Source organism: Arvicanthis niloticus, chromosome 3, assembly GCF_011762505.2.
Source record: "Arvicanthis niloticus isolate mArvNil1 chromosome 3, mArvNil1.pat.X, whole genome shotgun sequence".
NCBI classification, from domain to species: Eukaryota; Metazoa; Chordata; class Mammalia; order Rodentia; family Muridae; genus Arvicanthis; species Arvicanthis niloticus.
Window position 1 is genome coordinate 128,465,813 of NC_047660.1, and position 22,491 is coordinate 128,488,303.

At 41.7% G+C, this 22,491-nt stretch overlaps 1 protein-coding gene across 1 annotated transcript in view; it reads left to right on the top strand.

Annotated features, from left to right (window-relative positions):
• Positions 1 to 19,299: 19,299 nt before the first annotated feature.
• The window catches only part of Dnah7 (dynein axonemal heavy chain 7), a 256,781-nt gene continuing 253,589 nt past the window's right edge, over positions 19,300 to 22,491 (top strand). The window contains exon 1 of the mRNA XM_034497949.2: positions 19,300 to 19,520. Within this exon, the coding sequence (XP_034353840.1) occupies positions 19,506 to 19,520 (15 nt within the window). The 5' untranslated portion in view covers positions 19,300 to 19,505. The remainder of the gene's footprint in view (positions 19,521 to 22,491) is intronic.

Here is a 22,491-nt window from a genome sequence, read left to right on the forward strand (position 1 = left end):
CAGAGCAGGTACCCACGAAACACACATGTGGGCCATAGGATGACAGAACAGAGTCACTGGGTGATATACATCTGCACGTGGCTTAGAACAGACCACACCAGACCAAACGGTTCCAAGTGGGGTTTATTCAGGAGACAGGGCAAAGATGGGGGGGGGGGGGAGGAGAAGAGGAAGAAGAGAAAGAAGAGAGCGAGGTCAGGGGTTTCTGCTTATTTTATATGGGCGGTTGTAGCCTCTTGCAGGTAAGGATGGGAGGTAGCCAGGTGGATTCTGAGAATGTATGATGGTTGCCTTGGCAATGGTGTGGGGGTTGCCTAGATGTGATGTCACTGGGTTTGGAGCCTGATACCAATATACCTCCCTTTTTCTTATTATAAAGAGAAGAAAAAAGGGGAGGGAAAGTTGATAGTGAAAGGGGAGTCGAGGCGCCCTGTCTCTTAAACTACTGCCTGCTGTATATGGGGCATAGTCTATTTGGGGGTGTAATTGGCTTTCACCATCAGGGTCTACTTGGTACATGTGTGCATCAGGTTCTTCTGTGGACAGCGGCTGGTAGTCCTGTAACAGGAACTGATCTGGGGAGTGCCAGAATAGAGCATTGAGAGGCAGTGCTACTGCTGTCACCTCTGCCTGTCATGCCAGAGACTGGGACTCAGAGAGTTGCGACTTTTTTGGGAGAGTTAGTGATGGAGACCACACACTATCACACATCCCCAGAAATACGCTCCAGCAACAACAAAAGAACATCAGCTTTGTGCCCTTTGACTATTCCATAACATTAAAATGATTCAAATAATACTATAAAGGTTATTTACCATTCTATATTTGCTTATATCTCAGTTCCCAATTAATTCTGAGAAACCTATGGGCTGTCTAATGAGGTGGATGAGGCATGGCAAGAAAAGAGAGGGGCCTGGAGAATAAAGCCATAAAAATACATGCTAGAATTACGACAGCTGGCATTGAGTGGCAGCTGTGCTTCAGACATTGCTCCGAGTGTCCCACAGATGGGAAGCTAATTGATATACAGAATCTCTGCCATCCCTGTTTCAAGGCCATGAGAATGAAAATCCAGGGATCTAGGCCACAGAGCTCGTGGGACGGAAGCCAAGATAGAAACCTAATCAAGCACTGGGCGGTTTCGCCTCCTTGTTTGTTTGGCATCCCTGCATCTCTAGCCTGTCTCTGGATGCCACTACGCAGCTGGTCACCCTTACTTGTGGTTTTAAGAGCCAGGCTCCTCTCATCTGTGCTAAACAATCTGTGCTATAACACCTTGAGATTGTTATGGGACCCAGTTTGATCAGGTTCTCAGAGGCATCCGAATGATCAGGACTAAGAATGTGAAGTCAAGCCTGAATCTCAGTGTTAATTGAACCATAGCTTTTGGTTTATGTTTCTGTCCTAAATTGGTAAGCCTAGCCTTTTTAGATCCAAGTATTGCTAACTCCTAATTTTTAGAAATCTAGATGTTTCTTATTTTTATATCTGAAAAATGTGTTAGTCATAGAAATAAAAATCATTGAAGTATATACATTGAGACCATTCGTCTCATGGTTTAACAAGAGTGAGCACTGAGTAAATTGTAATTCCTGGCTTATGGCACATTTTTCTCATTGGTCCATGAGTGTCCATTTGATTACAGTTTTTCATCATTAAGTAACAATGACTAGGAAGAAGTGGATCAGGTAGGTGCTCCTGGCATTGCCCTCTATGCCTGCTGGAGAGATCTAATGCTGACAGTTGAGACTCAAGAATATACAGTTAGCGAGGCAGCCAAGACCAAGATGAGGAACACTGGAAATATCAGTTCTTTGTGTATTGTTCATTCCACTTCACACACTGGTCCTGTACTTTCTGGACTGACCTAATCATCCCTCAAACTTCATGTTTCTCATTCTTCTTAGTTCTCTCATGTATGCACAATCATGTATATACATGAATGCCCAATACTTTATTAATGCTTAATACCTTAATTAGTGTAACTACTAAGATTAACATACTTTAATATTAAAATATAGCATACCATTATAGATTATGACATTATACCATTAATATATTAGTAATTAAACATACTATTAAGTTACTAACATTCATTCTTGTTGCCTTATACAGTTGAAGTTCACTTAACTTAAGGATTTAATAATGACATATCTATAGCACAACTCTTTCATTTTCCTTATTAGCTGTTTAAGCTATTTTGAGTTGTAGCTACTGTTCCTTGTGGCAGAAATATCCAAACTAACATTGCAGCACACCATGCCAGGTTATCTAGGTGTAATGTCTTCTTCTGCTGGTATGAAGGACAGCTCCAGATGTGTGGCTCACACGGCTACAGATTTATTCTCAGGTCTGAAGGTCAGAAAGCAAGATGTTTAGCATGCTTATGCAGAAAGGCACTGTATGCATAGACCCAAGCATCCCCAAAGCCTCTGATGAGTTCTTGCTGTGACTCAGAACGGATTTCAGAGATGCTCTCTAGCTGGGGCAGCAGGCAGTGGCTGAGTTGAGTGGCAGAGTAAATGGAATTCCTTTCTTATCTACCCAGCTCAGAGGGTCTGCTGCATAGTAACAGTTCCAGATAACTTGGCAGATAATCTTTTATCGTCAGAAAGGAAAAGTTCTCATTGCAGACCCAATTCATATCTTCTCAGATAGAGCCCTTTCATACTTACTGGAATCTAAAAACAAGTTTCTTTCCACAACCCCCAGCCCCTCAGCAAGAGTAAAGCAAGTGACAATTTATCTTCCCCATGCACAGAAGAGATGAGTCACCCACAAAGGGACTCAGACTTTCCCTGCAAAGCAACCTTTAGAGCCCCAGTCCCCTGCTTCCTAGTTCTACAATAGAGAGGTCCATGTCTGACGTCAGAACCAGCTCGGGTTAGTTGGTTCATACTCCATAGTTGTTGAACAGCCTACTCTCATATACATGTCCTGCTGTGATCAGATCATTCCCATGTTTAAGAAAAGTTTGGAGATTTAATCCAATGAAGGCGCCTGTAAAATCAAACTTTCTAGACTACTTAAAGAGCTGCTTCATTGTTGTGCCTCGTTCATACGTATCCGAAAGACCTCTAAGGAGCCGACTCCGATGCAATTGCACTAGGATCTCTATTCAAACCTGAGCTTGGGCCACACCACCGTCTCTGATGCAGCAGAATGGGAGGGCGAAGCCCCGATCTCTCAGTGGGGCAAGGTTTTATAGTAAATGACAAGCAAGCTAGAAGGTTTCTAGCCCGGGACACATCTGATTCGGGGGGCTATTATAAAATTGTGTTGCCCTTTGAAATAATTGGCGGGTACTGGGAGACAAACCATAAACTTAACTTCTGCTTTCCTCCTGATTGGCTCTTGTTAGGGAGTGAAGTGCCAGGGGTGGGCTTGTAACCTGGAGGTGCAAGTTTGTTGGGGGAATAACCTAGAAACTGGCTCCAGACTCAGGTTTGTTGGGGAGTAACCTGGAAACTGGTGCCAGAGAGTTCAACTTTAGGTTATGTTCTCTAAGATGGAGTCTGAACCCAAGATCTTGTCTGTGACAGCCAGATATAAAGCTGTGTAGTAGAGGGGACTCTCCTGCTCCAATGGCTGGGGGTATTTGGAATGCCCAAGTAACCGGGGAACATCTCTTGTTATAACTGCTGCCTTTCTTCATGGCTCTTCCACTTTCCCACATAGACCAAAATCTCTGGGATAATTGCCCTCAGAGAGTGCAGAAGGGGCCAACCTTGTAGTTTAACCAACCAGTGTATGTATAAATATGATGTTGCATTGAGTCCAAGAGGTTTCTGCTGACTCCTAAGAAGTAGAAGTATCCTTGGGATTATCAGAGCCAAGGAATAAGCTCCATAGTACAGCTTAGGGGACAATTAAGAGTTTGGTTTTTTTTTTTTTTTTTTTTGGCAAATTTGGTACCAATTGTGTGCCATATACATAGAATAGTGGCCATGCTGCGTGCTGCCCATCTCAGTGTTTTCACAGGTCCCTAGAGAGCCTGAAGGCCACTTTTTAGCACACTGGTCTTATATAGAGAGGCTAGGGCCGGTGCTCCAAGCAGTCCAGTCACCATATAAATCACACATTGCCCCACCCCCATCGCATGCCACTTTTGGAAGTGTAAGATAATTCCTCTAGTTGAAGGCAAAATGCTATCAGATCTGCACTCTCTAGCATGAAGTCATTTGTGTGTCCGAGGAATGAGCTTGGATCTCTAGTTATTGATGTTGGATGCTGCATGAAGGGAATGAGTCCCTGGAGTTTAGGGCTCATACCATGGATTTCACCCCAGTGGTGGCATGGCTTTGGAGAAGGATGGAACAGGAGTCAAGTCCCTAAGGGGAAGGTTATTGTGAAAGATCTCAGATTTTAACAGGGAGGTATTTGGAGTATATAACATACTGAACTTTAATAGCGTGCACTTGAAGGGAAAATATTTCCTTTGTAGCAGCAGCTCTTATTATGTTTTGGAGGAATTTTCCAGTAAATCATCACACAGCTGCTTTACTGTACAGGCCTTGAAATCTTATCCTCTCTTTGGTTACAGACATCTTGGTTTTGGAAAGTTTACATGCTTTTCTTTACTGATAATATTTTATTCCCCGAAATATCACCTTTTGGGGAACAATTTAGTAAAAGCTGATTCAACGAGCAATGCTTTTGTATGGGCTTTCTAGATATCTTTGGCTAGGTACCACACCTTATGAAAGTACATTCTGTGGAACATTAACACTAAAAATTCCAAAGGCAAGCTCAGTAGTTCATGACAAAAATAAAATATTAAGTTAGTTGTTTCATACAAAGATAGTTTGTTCATGCTAATGTGGAAGTAGGGGATATAGCAGTGTTAATAGAGGAATGGTGTGGGGAATGTGCATCTGTCTGTGTGTCTGTCTGTCTGGGGTGTATGGATGATAGTATAAACACTGGCAGGAATATGGTCAGGAGAGATTTTCTTCCTTAGTTTGTAGTTGACAATTCCCTTTACATAGGAGATGTTGTTCAGTAACATGCTGTTAACTGATCTTTCAAGTCTCAATGTATATATTTTCCTGTGAAAGTTACCTGGAAGGTGCCTCTGATGGTTTGAATGAGAATGTCCCTTATAGACTCTGGAATATGAATTCTTGGTTCCCAGTTGGTGGCGCTGTCTGTGAGGCTTAGGGGGTGTGGCCTTTTTGGAAGACTCACTGGAGGTGGGATTTGACAATTTAAAAACTAATCACATTCCTAGTGTGTGCTCTCTGCTTTCTGCTTGTTGTTCAAGTTGTGAGCTCTCAGCTTACTACACCAGCTGTCATGTCTGCCCCTTCTCTGCTATGATGGACTCTCTCTCATCTCTTTGGAAATGTCAGTCCACATAAACATCGCCTTGTATAAATTGCCTTGGTCATAGTGTTTAATCACAGCAGTAGAAAGTAACTAAGATAATATCTGCTCCAGAACAATCCATGAAGTGATGCTTTCTAGAAGGTGCTTTTTGGCAGACTAGAACTGGAAAATAGAAACCCATGTAGTCTGGAAACTCACCAATTTTAGCTTCTGTTCACTGGGCTAGAGTCACCACTGACGTTGTATAAGAAATGAAGATATCGGGGCTAGAGAGATGGCTCAGCGATTAAGAGTACCGAATGCTCTTCCAGAGGACCTGAGTTCAATTCCCAGCAACCACATGGTGGCCCACAACCATCTGTAATGAGATCTGATGTCCTCTTCTGGTGTGTCAGAGGACAGCTACAATGTATTCATATACATAAAATAAATAATCCTTTAAAAATAAAGAAATGAAGATATTGTATGGACAGTTCAGGAAAGAGATGAAACGCTCAGAGGAGCAAGCATTTCTTCTGGCTCTCATTTGACACTGGTCAGTCGTGGCAGAATATAAGTTAAGTGGCTCAGACTGGAGATGGTCAATGAACAGAGATTTTGAAGGAGACATTAAAGCGGCAACTTATGATAGAAGGGGTTTATGAAATGTTTGCATGTCACTGGAAAGCCTGGTATTAAGGCTTACTATCTACTGCAAAAATTCATTGGCTGGAACCTTAATCCTAGAATTCATGGATTGATGACATTTTGATGTAGAACATATGATTCATAATTAGGACTTAATGAGGTGATAAGGGCCCTGTGATGGCACCAGTGGCTATATAAGATGAGGAGCATGTTTTCTGTCTCACTTCTGTGAAGCCCTGTGCTACATTATGATACAACACGATGGCCTTCACCAGATGTCTTACATTCCCAGTCATCAGAATTGTAAGAAATAAATACACTTCCTCTATAAGTTACCCAACCTTAGATATTTGTTGTTGAGAAAAAAAAAAGATTAACAAACACATTTAAGTCTATTTTGGTTCATCTGCCAATTTTGAGTCACTTTGGGAAACTTTATGCACTGGCACATTAGGAGGTCAAGAAAGCAAATAACTCCTCCCTGTTGAGATTCTGAACCAGTTGGTACATTGGAAATAGAAATACAAGTCTGATTACTGAAAAAAAATTATATTTGAAGACAAATGACTTGACTATAATCAATCCTACTTGATTACATACTATTGAGATATTTTGACCTAAGCATCTTGGCTCACAGTAGTTCATTTAGTTCAGGGCATAGAGAAAAGAGTAGATTACTAGTGGTTATAGACATTGTGATGGGTTGAATATGCTTGGGCCACTATTAGGAGGTGTGGCCTTGTTGGAATAGGTGTGGCCTTATTGGAGGAAGTGTTTCACTGTGTAATGGGACCCTCCTCCTAACCATGTGGGAGCCAGTCTTCACCTAGCAGCCTTCAGGTGAAGATGTAGAACTCTAAGTTCCTCCTGTACCATGCCTGCCTGGACTCTGCCATGTTTCCACCTTGATGATAATGAACTGATCTCTGAATGTGTAAGCCAGACCCAATTAAATGTTGTCCTTATAAGAGTTGCCTTGGTCATGGTGTCTGTTCACAGCAGTAAAACCCTAACTAAGACAGGCATATAGTTTTTAAATATATAGGATCTACTTAAATAAAGACTGTGTAAGTGAAGATGACATAGTTCTTTGAGTAAAGCTTATCTCAACAAAAATCACCAAAAAATTTTAACAGTCTATATGACCGACAATAAAAAAACGGATTAGTCTTTCTAAAGTTAGAGAAACAGCTTAGCCTGGGGCTTTTGGCTTTCACAAGACCTACTAAGGCTTGATTCACCTGTCACCCCTATCATGTGCACTTACATGGAGTCTGGGCAAGCTGTCAGCTTCAACATCTGCCATTAATATATACTTTTGAGACAACTGTAAAATGTTTCCCTATTAATATATTAATCTCTTTCCACCAATCCTGACACTAAGTATCCATAGCACAGACTCTGCAAACTGGTCAGTCTCACAAAATTATCCTTACTTCAGACACTGGTTGCAAGGTCTGACAGGCAAGTGTGCTCTGACTAACTGCCTGTAAACCCAGGGATTCCCATGGTCTCCCTGCAACTGTAAAACAATGACTTGCAAAGATGACTCAACTCCTGAAAGGGTGTAGAATTATAACCATAGTTTTATTATAAAGATTGCAACAAAGGGGCAGCCAAGTGAAAGGAATGTGTAACAGAGAAATGGACTGCTTTGAGAAGAATAAAATTGTTCTATAGCTGAAAAAATACAACCCAGAAAATGAAACTATTACAGGGTAAGCTTAATATTACAAAAGAAAAATCTTAAATATGGGTTACAGAAACTAATAAAACTGAAGCACAAAATAAAACAACAACAAAACCGAAAAAGCACCCCCCCCCCAAACACGTACATGTAAGTGACAGCACAGGCATGGCCAGCAGTGTAAGAGCTTGAGGTGGGAGGATGGCAATTTTAAGCCAGTGAGATCATGACTCACAAGAAAAAAAAAAAAAAGCAAATAGGAACTTGGTGACCTGTGAGACACAAGCAAACTACCTTAAATAGTAGGAACACATTGGATCAGATAAGGATTTAAGGAAATACCGGTCAAAGGTTTTCAAAGATCATGTGACAATCTTAATAGATGAAGACAAAGAAGCCCTTTGGCAAACTCTACATACCTTCATGATAAAAGCCCTACAGAATGTAGGGCTAGAGAGAACATACCTCAACATAATAAAATCTCTATATAAGAAGTCCACAGCTAACAACATCCTAAATGGAAAGAAACATCTTGGAGCAATCTCACTAGTCACGAATGAGCCAGGACTGTCTGCTAGCCCCACTCCTTCTCAACATTGTGCTGGAAGCACTAGCTGGAGCAATAAGACAAGAGCAGGAAATCTAAAGGGATACAGATGGGAAAATAAGTTTAAAAAAATCCCTATAGGTGGATGACATAATATTGCTCATTAAAGATTACACAAATCTGCCAGAATTCTAGAAACAATAACAAATTCAGTAATATGGCAGGATGCAAAATCAATCAATGTCCACAAATCAATAGTTTTCTATATACCACCAACAAAGATACAGAGAATGAGATTTTAGATACAATCCCATTCTCAATAGCTTTCAGATTGAGGATGTATATCACGCAACAAGACTGATCAGTATAAATCGAGATAATATCACACAAACTTATATCAGACCATATCATAATAAACTCAGTACAAATCAACAAAAAGGAGAAAACTGCAAAGAAGCCAGAGAAAAAGCATTGTACATGTAAGTGAAAGTTGTTAAGAATGATGTATGACTTCTCAATAATAATGTAGGCCAGAATCATTGGAGAGTTTGGCCAATCACTTGACCCAATTTAATCCATAGGTACAGATTCTTTGATGATGCACTTTTCAAGGTGTAACTTCTTTCCTTCTCCCCTTCTTTCTCCTCTTCATCTTCCTCATCTTTCTTCTTCTGGCAGTAAGGATTGAATCCAGGGGTTCTTATATAAGCAATTCTTTACCAGTGATCTAATTTCCCAAGCAATTTTTTATATTTTAATTTTGAGATAGAGTCTTTCTTACAAGTTGCCCAGGCTGGCTTTGAACTCATTCTGTACCCAGGAAGGCCTTAAATTTGCAATCCTCCTGCCTCAGTTTCACGAGTAGCTGGGATGAAATTCCCGAGACACTAGAAGCAGCTTGCATGGTGCTTCTGATCTGCCTTTGTTACCAAGCATTTGGGATAAGTGAACACAAGTAAGCCAAGAAATACACATGTGGCATGGAAATGGTGCTCCAGATATAAAAAATGATGTGTACCATTAATCTCTGTTATATATTTAAAACCACTCTTCAATAATGATGAAATGTTAGCACAATTAAAAAAAAAAAATTGGTGCAGCGAAACTGACTCAGGAGGAATCCGAAATCATTCTATAGAACTCACTCTGAACATTCGAGAAAAGAAGGTTAGGAGTGCAAATACATTTACCTTACATATAAACGAGCCGCATTCTACCAATGAGCATGATATCCCCTGACACACAGGTGAACAGATGGGCAGCAGGTAGGACACCAAACGTCTGTCAGTGATAATGCTTGCGGACAGTTTTTACTTTCCTCCTTAGGCATGTGACAGTATAAAGGTTTTTAAGTGGGTTTGACATTTTCAAGGCTTTACTATTTGGAGCAGTTTTAAGTTCACAGAAAAACTGAGCAGAAGGTAGGTAAAGACTTTTCACGGGCATCTTCCATGGCGTTTCACCTCACAAGCACATAACATCCTGCGTGTAGACATCCCCCACGGAGTAACATTTTTGTGACAGTTCATGAATCTGCATGGACACATTATCATCCCAAATCCCTGAATGCTATTATTTTTAATTTAAAAAGTTCTTAAATATTATTTGCTCTTGGTAACTTCAGGTTTATAGAATAATTACAATGGAAAATAACAAAGTTCCTATAGACTGGCTTAATTTCCTGTACCATTAAGGATACCAGTTCTAGTGTAGTAACATTTCTAACTGTAATGAGCAAAATCACAGATTAATAATAATTAGGTGAGGCCCTTAATTGACATTAAGACTCACTCTTTGTAGTCTGTAATTCTGACAAATGTACATTGATGCTTATCTACAAGAGAGAGAGAGGAAATTAAAAGTTATAAAATGATGCTCATTTTATAAAGATGAGGTAGGAAGCCTTTCATAAACATGCTATTTCTCATATTTCACTGGAAATATATATATATTTCACTGGAAATGGAACACCACTGAGAGTGCGTTACTATTTATTGCTTATACTAATAGCACTAATGGCTCTCCAGAGACAGACCATCTTTTATTAATTTATGTGTATATTCCTTTAGTCTAAGAAGGCAATTAATTTCACTGAAATCATTAATCTTCAAAATACCGAAGTAGAATATTTTATTGCTTCAATTAGATATGTGAAACTACATCTGGTAAATTTGGCAGTCACAAATGGCTTGAATGTTCAGGGGGAGACTTTATAGAAGAGATTAATTTTCAACTTGGACCTAAAGAGCAAGTAAAAGTTGAATTATATATATATATATAATGTATATATATTATTATTATAAATGTATATGGAGAAGAGATTAGCATTCATGCAAACTAGTACAGTAAATGAGAAGATTCTATTACATGAAATCTTTTTAAATAACTAGACCATTATCCATTATGGTTGGATGTTTGAGCAGAAAACTCAGTTGATGGAACATCACTAAAGCAGGTATAATAAAGTTATAATATATATATATATATTTCATATATATATGAGAGAGAGAGAGAGACAGAGAGAGAGAGAGAGAGGAGAAGAGAGCAGAGGAGAGGAGAGGAGAGGAGAGGAGAGGAGAGGAGAGGAGAGGAGAGGAGAGGAGAGGAGAGGAGAAGGAGAGAAGTTAAGTTTGCCGAAAGTGGAGACCACAGTCTTTCTAGAGGTTCCATGATGACCAGTACAGAGTCTGCACTGCGAAAAGGCTTATGGGAGCTATGGTTGGGTTGGTAAGGAGGAAGGACTGATAAATACTGTTCTGGATCAAGTTAGGCCAGGGACAGAGAAAGACACTGAGGACTCATACAGTTACGTAGGTGCTCGTCACCCAGGAGGACTTAGCAGGAAGGTATGATCTGCATGATGCTTTCATGAAAGAGTCACAAGAGGAATTAATGCTGGATTAGGATTCTGGGAAAAAAGTAAAATCTCACAACACTACACTTAGAAAACTGATGGGGCAGTAAGTAAAAGATCAAAGAAAAAAGAAAAAAAAAAAGGGGGCCACGTTTGGACCTCAGTTTTTGAAGAGTAAGCCAATGACAGGGCATAGAGACTGGTGTTCAGAGCTGAGAGTGTATAGCATCTGGAGCCACAGCATGGAGGTGGCAAAGGAAACCTTGAAGGTAGATGAGTCTTCTGTGTGAGAGCAGAGAGAGAAGCTGTCAGCTGGGATGTTGGGAGTATCAGTGAATGCCCACAATGGAAGAAGTGGCATAAAAGAAAATGTTGGAGAGGTAAGGGGACAAGGCAGAATAGTCACTCAAGACCAAGAAGGAGGTACGTTTAAAGATCACACCTGACCGCAGTAATAAATTCTGAAGTAAGTGAAGAAAAACAAAAAAAACTTCTCCAGATCATTAGTGACACAGGCGGTTTGTGCAGACAATGGGGATGGAAGTCAGACAATAGAGGGTTTTCAAAGATGGCGTGCAGGGGAAGACGGTTTGGGATAAGGACCACCCATTTGGAGAATGGAGACAAACCAAGGGGAGTATGTATAGATTTGGAGGCTGCTACTTAAGCTTGTATTCTGCAGCTGAGAAAGCCGTCCGTCCATCATTCATTCAAGGCAGACCAGGGATCCACCTCCACATTCTTTTCTGCATGTACTTTTTTGGTATGTTCTTTTCTGGCTCTGTTTCCATCCTTGGCATGGATACCAAAATAAACCAGACAGATAGAAGCCTGCCATTGTATGCCTTTTGGCTTTTTCTTCTCAAGAATTTATAATTAGAAAGAAAAGGGTAATTTTCAGACAGTACCAACAAAACATATTCAAACTGTATCTGTATACCAACTACAACAAGCTTTACTGACCAGCACATAATGATGAAATCTGGTATGAAAATACACTCAAATGTGCATATGGTGCCTACTTCATATTCGACACAGTAAAATGTGTTTTGTGAAACACTGCAAAATGGGACATGATTTTCTTCCTGGTTCATGAGGCATACAGATGAAGTGGTTAAGTAGAAACTCAAAGAATGTATTCCCAGATGACTGGACTACAGGATGTTCTGAGAGGTAAATTCAGTTATACCTGAGTGGAAAACAGGGTCTGCACTGGTCCTTAGTGGAGATGGGAAGTAGACTTTACATCTGTGCAAGTAAAGGATCAGGGATTCCTTTCACAGAAGGCCCTTCTCCTTGCCTGACTTGCAGTTGCCTTCCATTTGTCCCCTCTCTCTTAACTCATATTCAGGAGAGGTTGACAGTGTACCACTTGGGGTCTTGGTGAGGCCCAGCATCTGCATAAATGGAGCAGAGCCCAGAGCAATATAATGTGAACCAGGTCACATTTTGTGTTTAGTATCAGCACTTCTGAGCACATAGCAAACAAACATATGATTTATAGGGACGGCGTTTCAGATAGAAAGCATGGAAGACGTGGGGAACTGGAATGCCTGTTCTGCACTTGAAACTAAGCAGGGTCCATTTTATAAGTTGTGTGGACCAATCCCAACAGTTCTGAAGGGGTACAATGCCACCTTAGAAAAAAAAGAATGGTCATGGAAAGATTCCTTGCTGACATTCACCAAGCAGTAGAGACTAGGGCTTAACTAATGCCAGCACTGATTCCAGAAAATAGACTCTGTTCTCCTGCCTTGGAGATAGAAGAGACACCTTACCTTAAATTACCAGGAATGTCTCAATGTTGGAATATACCGGATGGAAGATTTATAGAATTAATTTATAATCTTACTTACAAGGTCAAACAAAGCACTTGGCAGGCTGAGAATGGCTGGCTAGGATCACACTCAACCTTTGATCAAGAAAAGAAAGAGAATGTCTGCAGAATGTTCTTTGGAAAGATTACCAAAGTAAATAAAGAGAAAGTTTTTTAGTTGCCCCAAGCAATCACGAAAACACTACATATCTATGTGATTACGAGGCAAAGTTGAAAAGCATTTTAATGGGCAAATAAAGACCAGAATGATCTCTGTGCCAATGACCTTTAAGTCACCTGACAGGCAAGGATATTGTGAAGTAAAAGCATTCAGGCACCCAGACACCAGTCTCTAGAAGCTTTGGATGGTTTGACTTACAATGTACAAATCACAAGTTCCCAGAAAGGAAGAACTGATGCATATACAAACAAAAACTGGCCAGTATGTGTATTTTCTGTTTTACATTGCTCGAGAGGAAAATTACTTAAGGTATGGTTCCCAAAATACATCATACAGTCACCAAATACAATACAAATACATACAGTCACCAAATACAATAGACAGGATTTTCATAAAAATCCTGGTCTGACAAAGAAGTCGATTTGCTTTCCATATGTGTCATTTACCTCAATCTTAATACATATCTGTGCTTCTTGGTGACTGCAAAATGTAAAATTTAAATAGTCCATATTAAAAGTTTCATGTTAAAAGTGACATTCTATCTAAAACAGTGTCTCTTGCCAATTTGCAAGAGAATATACCTCCCTCTAGTGTTCAAAGAAAATAATGCAGTCACTCTCGTTTGTCTGGTTGTGATTAGCAGAAGGTCAAAATGTGGTTTAAAAAAAAAAAAAAAGCAGCATCACTGTTTGTTTTCCTAGGAATTGTTCCACATATAATTCAATGTTTTCCTGAACAAATACCACAGGCATGAGTTGCCAGCCTCATTGCTCTTTTATATCTAATCTATCTGCTGTGACTTTGACTTTGAACTTGCATAGCTTTGTTAAAGAGTTGAAAAATGTGTGATATATATTTTTTTAAGTGTCCTGAAAGAGAAAATGAGAACCCCGGGGTCTGCCCTCAGATGGCCTTTGTTTCTCTTCCCCTCCTCAGTAAAACCATCTCAGCAGCAAAATGAAACAGTAACAACAAAACATCCAAACTGTGAGGGAGAGGTCCAGTGTAAATCCATCTGAGCTTGATAGTTAGGAAACCAAAATATAAACACAGTTTCTCTCCCTCTTCCCTCGCTCCCTTCCTCTCCCTCCCTCCTTCACCCCTCCCTCCCTGCCTTTCTATCAACTCCCCACCCCACCTTATTAGGTAGCATCATCTGTCTCCATGCTTTAGTTACCATCTGTGGATGAACTTCCCATCTATATCCTGACTATTAATGCAGCCAGACCTGTCTGACTTATTTCCACCCCAGCATCTTTCTTGGTTATCTAACAGTCATCTTAAACGTCAACATATTTAACTCCTAAGTTTTAGTTTCTTTCATCTTCCACCATCTACCAAGTGGCTTAGACCAAAAGACCCGCCAGCCAGACAAACCCTGACTGACATTTGACCTTAGCCCGATTCCTTACATCCAGTGCATCAGCAGCCCCCATCTGTGTTCCCTCCAGAGCAATCTCTGATTTGTCCTCTTTCCCTCCCTACCACTGTCTCAACCGCTTCCCAGTCACTGTTGCTTCCTCCCTGCCTTCTCCAGTCAGGTTCCTAGTTGGCCTGCCTGATCCAAAGAAGGATCAACACCACACACATCGCTTCCTTCAACATGTCCACAGTTTCAAAAATGAGCGTTACAAAAGAAACTGATGAAGAACACCACAAACACCAGGACTTTGGGAGGCTTAAGCTTAGACAGTTTGCTTTGTTTTTACATTTATTTATGGCCCTGTGTGTACGCATGTGCACAGTCTGTGTGTGAAGGTCAGAGGACCACTTTTGGGAGTAGGTGTTTGTCTTCCACCATGTGGGGCCTGGGGATTGAACTCTGACCATCAGGCTTGGTGGCAATCACCTTTACCTGCTAAGCCATGTCATTGTCCCTTAGTTGTTTATTTATCTGCGACAAGATTATGTGACCTAAGATGCTTACTGCAAATCTCTACATAGCTGAAGTTGCCTGCCCGCGGACTACTAATTCTCCAGTATCTACCTCCTAAGTGCTGGTGTTAAGACAATATATTCTAAGGGCAAAAAAAAAGTCTTCTTATAATAAAAAAGATTGTCCTGGAATCAGCATAAGTTGGAGTATACAATTCTTAAACAAGCATTTGGTCCATATCCAATAAAAAAAAATCATCTTACCAACAAAACAAAACAAATCCAGCACCGTAAACTGTGAAGAGAGCACAGGCCAGGAAATTGTGCATCCAACTGGACACAGAGCTAGGGGACTAAAATATGAAGTACATTTCATTTCTGTTCTCCATTTAACCTTTCACAGTCAGTTAGCGGGGAACCCACACTACTTTACCTAAAATGCACTTCCACATTTATAGATTAGTAAATCAAACCTATACTGATAACTCTACCCAAGCGAAGCTCTAAGTAGCTGACATAAACACTATCAGAGACAGATAAGAGGAGTGAAATGATGCCTCTCTATCACTTGATGGACCCAGCTCAGCATCTCTGATCTAAATCTCACTTTAAGGAATCCATTGATGCCTGTTAGGATCTTGAGCTTAGCCCGAAAGGCAAGGAGAAGGGATTGCTTTCTTTCTTTCATGTCAGTACTCAGTTTGTGGCATCCCAGACAATGAAGAGAATTACTGTGGGAACCCAGCCCCATGTGCCACATTCCTTCTGCCTGACAGAGTGCAGGACAACCGACAGGCATAAAAGCACCGCCTTTGCAGAATTTCATTAAATGGGTTTCTTTCCAGAATTCTGGCAAGATGCCTTGCTGAAGACAGATTTAGAAGCAGGATCCTGCAGATGAGAAGTTGGCCAAGGAAACAGCATGAATGGGAAGCTGCAGAAGCACCGCAGAAAGTCACAGTAATGGGATGTCTGCCCTGACAACTATGGGCCTTTGAGATGGGGGTGTGTGGCCAGAAAGCAAGGACTGGAGTATGCTTAAAGATGGGAAATCGTGGATGGCAAATGGCTGGCAATCTCAGGCTTCTGACTGTCTAGGGTGGTGGCTGTTGATCCCTAGATGCCCCCTGGCTTACTCAGGTGGGATGTGATCTTCCAGGAAGTTGTCCAGCTGACCTTGGGCTTCTAGTAAGCACCCTCTGTTCCTGGGAACTTCTTGGAAGAAGGCCTTGTTAGCCGGTAACCTGGCCACACCTTCCTTTCTTTCACTCATTGTCTGTGGGCCTTGAGGTAATTTTTTCTCTTATTTCTTACCTTCTAAATGTTTTTAATATTTCTACAGGGGGTGACTCAAACTGCTATGTTTGACTGGCGTTCCAATCTTCCCACTGTGCCTCTGGGGAACAGCACAACTACTGTCTTCACCCCATTCTCAGATCCCTTCCTTCCTGCAGGCCTCAGCTGACATCTGTTTCTTCTTGAAATTTGTTTCCACCCTCCAGATTTGGAATCTGCACCATTTATGTGAGTCGGGTAGCTTTACTGCCGAAATCCTATGTGAAGTCACTTTGGGGTTGTCCATGTTTAATTTTTTTTTTCCAACTAAAACTCCAGAGAAGCTTACAACAAACAGGCAGAATGACAGTGTTGCGGGAGATATTTAAAACGGCGGCATTCAATCTGGCTTTTCTCAATCAGCCGCCATGTTCCCGACTAGCCTAGGCCTGCGGCCATGAGCCGCCATGAGCCAGCAGGGGAGGTATGTTCTCGCTTCCCTTTCCTCTTCCTCTCCTTACTCCTCCCACTTTAGCTCTTCCTACAAGAGGGAGCCACCTTGGTCCTCATGTAAGGTTATGACAGGTAAACTTGGCTCATTAAAATATTTGACTGAGTGTGGTGGTGCACACCTTTAATGCCAGCACTTGGGAATTAGACGCAGATGGATGAATCTCTGTGACTAGATGATCAGCCTGAGGTACAAAACAAATTCCAGGCCAGCTAGGGCTACACAGTGAGAACCCCCCATCTCAAAAGAAAAAATTCTGGCAAGAACGTAGAACCATTATGTAGTATTGGTAGACATTTAAATTGTTATGGTTCTGTGGAAATTGGTATTAGGTAGAAGGAAGAAAGAAAGAAACGAAGAAAGAAACAAAGAAAGAAAGAAAGAAAAAGAGAGAAAGCGAGAAAGAAAGAAAGAAAGAAAGAAAGAAAGAAAGAAAGAAAGAAAGAGAATCCCGAAGGCAGAATGGAAGTGGATTTCCATTTGTTCTTATTCTACATACTTTGTGAACTCTTCAATTGGAGCTTAAGGATTTGATGTTTGGGTCATGGGGTGATTCTACTCTTCTGAATTACCGGCAGGCTGTTTGTCCTTAGTAGGTGTACCAGTTTACACTGCCCTGTAGTGTGAGGTTTCTGGCTTGTCTGCATCCTTGTGAGTACTTGTTAATATTCCGAGTAAAAAATCTCTTACCCAGTATAACGTTTGTAAAGAATTGTTCTTATTCCACATGTTGCCATTTTAGTCTTCTGATAGTTTGTTGCACAAAGGATTTGCACTTGAATAGGGTTGAGTGAGTCTGTCTTCTTCTGTTATTTGGGGAGTGGGGGGGGTCAGAGCTAATAAGTTAATGCAAAGTAGAACCAGTGAAATAGCTCAGTGAGTAAGGACATTTGCTATCAAGTCTGCTAGCCCGAGTTCAATCCTTGGAACATGCATGGTAGAAGGAGAGGAGGCTAATGCCCACTGGTTGTCCTCTGACCTCCACATGCCCCCTCCCAATAAAATAAATATATAAAAACAAAAGTAGGGGGCTGGAGAAATGGCTCAGTGGTTAAGAACACTGTCTGTTCTTTCAGAGGTCCTGAGTTCAAGTGCCAGCAACCGCATGATAGGTCACAACCATCTATCATGGGATCTGATGCCCTCTTCTGGCATTTGGGTACATGCAGATAGAGTACTCATGTGTATAAAATATATAAGATCTTAATAAAAAATAAAACCAAAAGAAAATCAAATGCCAGGAAGCCTTTTCTCTGCTTTTATTAGAGTTTTAAAGTTTTAGTTCTTACATGTAGGTAACCCACAGGAGTCAATTTTTATATGTGACACTAAGTATCTACATCACATATGGACATCCACTTTTCTCAGTACCATTTGTGGAAAAGACATTGTTTCATCACTAGCTTTGTACTAAATTTTAAAATAAAAAAATATGAGGCTTCTAAATATGTCATTAAAGAAACATTGTTTTGGCCACTCGAGATCCCTTAAGATGTCACATAAATTTTAGGTTAGAAACCTGCCATTTCTCAACAGAAAACTTTTTACAGTCAGGTGTGGTGGCCCAAGCCTGTAATTCTAGCACTTGGAAGGCTGCCACAGAAAGATTGAGAGTTTGTGGCCAGTCTAGGCTATGAGATGAGACCATCTCAAAACCAAACCAAAATAAATAAACAAAACAAAACTAAACAAAAACTTTTCAGTGGGAGGCAGTTTTCGTTAAAGTCTAAACTCCTCACTAGATTTTACCAGATCGTTAAAACAGAGCACTTATTTAACTCTTCATCTTCATTACCGGACGCCAATCTGTTTTATCCCAACCTCAGTCTGGTAGATTTCGGTTTTTCGTTCTTCTAATAGCCACGCAATGTCTCAGGCTTTGCATATATTCTCTCTGCCCAGAATATTCCTTGCACGGCGTGTGTCCTCTTTCAAACCTCAGCTTTCACATCACTTCTACATCTTCTAAGAGAAGGGACACACAGCACTGCTCTTATTAATTATGAACACGTGCTGACAATCACCCAAGCCCGTGCCTGAGGGACTGTCTTGGCACAGCATCCTTCATGTAGCCAATCATGCGTGAATTTAAATGAATTTCTGAAGGCTCACTTTCTAGTGTGTTAGGGAAGTCAACAGAACTGAACGCCGAGGCCCCTGGATAATGAGCATGTTACAGGCTTCAGTCTCGAGTGACTTCTCATTATTCTATTTGCCTACATTAGCAATGAAATCTGCAGAAACAGCTGAATGAAGGCTTAAGGCAGAGGACCACGCCCACACAGACTCAGTGAAAAGTGGACCCACTTAGTCATCAAAGGGTCTTCAGCTGCCTGCCACTCTCAGCCAGGGGGCTGGGGTGGGGGCGGTGTTGGAAGTCACGGAGGCCCCAGAGAGCCACCCTGCTGGACCTCTCAGAAAGTTCTGGGCCTGTCCCAGCACTTGGGAGGCAGAGGCAGGCGGATTTCTGAGTTCGAGGCCATCCTGGTCTACCGAGTGAGTTCCAGGACAGCCAAGGCTACACAGAGAAACCCTGTCTCGAAAAACCAAAAAAAAAAAAAAAAAAAAAAAAAAAAAAAAAAAAAAAAAGTTCTGGGCCTGATCTCGCAGGTACAGATGACCGGAAGTGGATTCCGCCAGCTTGTTGCTTAGCAACGAATGAACCAGGGACGCTAAAGCTCCCAGCTCAAGAGAGAGCCGAGAGTGAGCGAGCTATCCAGAGGCGGACAACTCTGGTCTCCGGGTCCCGAGTTCCGCAGCAGCGATCTCTGCCGGCCCTGCGTGGCCCCCAGGTCCTTGCCGCCATGAGCAACGAGCAGGTGAGAGCCGGGCCGCCAGGGTCGCGGGTCCCGGGGATCAGTCGCGCAGGAGCAGTTCGGACTGCGCCCTCGGGGAACCTCTACTCCAGTACCACCCCGGCGTCGAGTGTTTCTCTCCTGTTCCCTTCCCAACCGCTGGACCTCGTTGTTATAACAACGGGACACAACACTCTCCGGATGCGCCAGCTGTGGAAACTAGCTCTACAGCGACCCCAGCTGCACTCCGGGAGTGTTTGGGTGGCAGGAGGCTGGGCGGGACGTCACTGTGGGCGTGGTCTCTCCCTTCCGCCTCCCAGGAGACAGAGACTTGCAGTTTGCCAAGCCTTCCCACCCCAAGCTGGCCTGGAACCCGCCATTTAGGTCAGGCTGGCCTTGAACTCCCAGCACCCTCCCTCGCTAGCGCCAGTGCTGAGATTACAGGCCATCTGGGGTTCTCACTTAGTACTGTGGTGTGTAATAAAAAAAAAAATGCAATCTACAATAGCTACATTGTGAAAATAAAAATCTTTCTTTGTTGAATTTGAGTAACTGTAGCATGAACCATGGCCAATGGTTTTGATGCCAGTGCAACTCAAATAAAAAGAAGTTGATTTTCAATCTGAAAATTGTACTCAGCTTTTTAAATCTCTTCATAGTGGTTTCTCTTATAAATTGAGTTTGTTGTGAAAATGGTTGTAAAAGATGACTTGGGGGTTGGAGAGATGGCTTAGTGCTTAAGAACTTGATGTGAAGCCAGGAAGACATAGACTCAAATCCCCAGCACCCACTCTAAGGCCCAGTGTGACTGAACTTGCCTGTGACCCCAGCACTGTGAGGGGCAGAGACAGGAGGATTGCTGGAACTTCCTATCCAACCCCTTAGTTTCTGGTTCAGTGAGAGACCCTGTCTCAAAGTCAGTGAGTGATTTACTGCATAGGCAGGGGTACCCTTAAACAAAACAGGGTCATGTAACATACGCATGCACGGGCACACACACACACACACACACACACACTCACAGTGGGGGATAGTTTAAAGTCTTATTGTGCTATTCAAGTTTTGTTGCTGTGACAAAACAGAGCAAGGCAACTGGGAGAGGAAATCCTTATTTTGGATCATGGTTTTAGAGGTCACTGGGCTCTGGGTGTTTCCGGGCGCTGTACTGAAGCCTACATCAATGCAGGGAGGGCATGGTAGAATGAAGTTGCCTGCCTCGAGGCAGCCGGAAGGCAGACAGCACTGGGGAAGAGGCTAGAGAAAGAGCGTCAGCTTGAAGGCATACCCGCAAAGGACCATGTTCTTCCGCTGGGCCCTACTCTTAACAGCGCACTCTCATAAACTTACATTAATTTATTGGTGAAAGTAGCATCTTCATGGTCTGATAACTTCCAAGGGCATCACCACCTGGTGTCACCCCTCAGCACAAGAGCTCCTTGGAAAGATATATCTATACTGTAACAGCTGTAGTTATAGGTGATATAGAGTCTAGATTACTAGCAGAAAATGTCAAGCCTGCTAACCAAGTAAGTACTAGTTCTCTAAATGCTGGAGAAGATTTTCAGTATTTTTTGAAATATACATAATAATTGAGGACTAAGAAACAGGTGTTTGTTTCATATATCAGAGTATAATTAACAAAGAGCAGTACAAGAACAAACGAGGAAAGAATCACCCAAATTACAGATATATGTAACAGAAAGAAAAAACACAACAAAAACCACCCAAGCAATCACTGGACCTCACTGTGAGATTCTTAACAAAATCACAACCCCTTGCCGTCTGTAATCAAATGGATCATTTGCTTGGTGTAAGTCTTTGGCCCAATTATGGAACCATAGTCTATACTGCCAAAATCTAAAATACTGCTTTTATTAAGTGTACAGTGGTTTTCCTGGAAAGCTATTTTTATTAATTCCTTTCACCTATCCAGCTTGAGCTAGTAAGCAGCCTCTAAATTGTCACTGGAAGTCACGTTTGCTTCGTCTTATAAAATGATAGTGGGACCCAACATCCCTAGTCTCCCACCGACCCCCAGAAGGGCCATGGTTCATTGAAGAAATCTTGGAATCACCAAGCATGGGCATTATTAAGCTGCAGAGGATTCTTGCCACTTTCTATGCACTGTTTTAAGCAGCAGAGGGCTCTCTTCTACTGTTCTGGTTGATTTCGAGATTTAAAACTCATCTTGATCCCTTCTTCTATGCTAATTTAAGACTACAGTTTTCCTTTGGAAAAGATGAAAGTTTTATACCTTAATCTAAAACAAATAGAATGGATTAAATTTTTGGAAATTCCATTTCAACGTGACATTTGCTTATGTATTCATTCCATTTGAAGAAGTGAGCAGGTGGCAGAATCGTATTTACTGAGGAGGTTTTAACATATTCATCTCATTAGTGGAAGGTTGAGAGGGACGTGGCATTTTTCAGAGATAGCTGTCTGGGTTTTCCTCTTAAGTTCGGTATTTAAAGAGAAATATAAGTCCTTTCCAGTTGCTCATTTCATTTTTAATGCTAGGAAAAAAAACTTCAGACACTTAAAAGATTCAGCTGAAGAAGTTTCTGGAACTTAAAAGTGTCACTACTCAGCAGTGAGGAAGGGCCTCTCAAACGAGTTGTTGCTTGCGGGCAGAGGAGGCGAAACTGCTGCAGCACTCGTTAACTTTACAGAGCCAAGTGATCACAATTTGTCTGCCATGCTCAACTGCTTCCTCACTTAAAATGGTGATGATGGTGGTGATGGTGGTGATGGTGGTGATGATGGTGATGATGGTGATGATGGTGATGATGGTGATGATGGTGATGATGATGTTTTCCAAGATAAAGTTTCTTTGTACAGTCTTGGCTGCCCTGGAACTAGCTCTGTAGACCAAGCTGGCCCTGACCTCACAGAGATCTGCCAGCTTCTGCCTCCTGAGTGCTGGGGTTAAAGGTGTGTGCCACCACTGCCTGGCAAAAAAAAAAAAAAAAAAAAAAAAAAAAGATTTTTATCC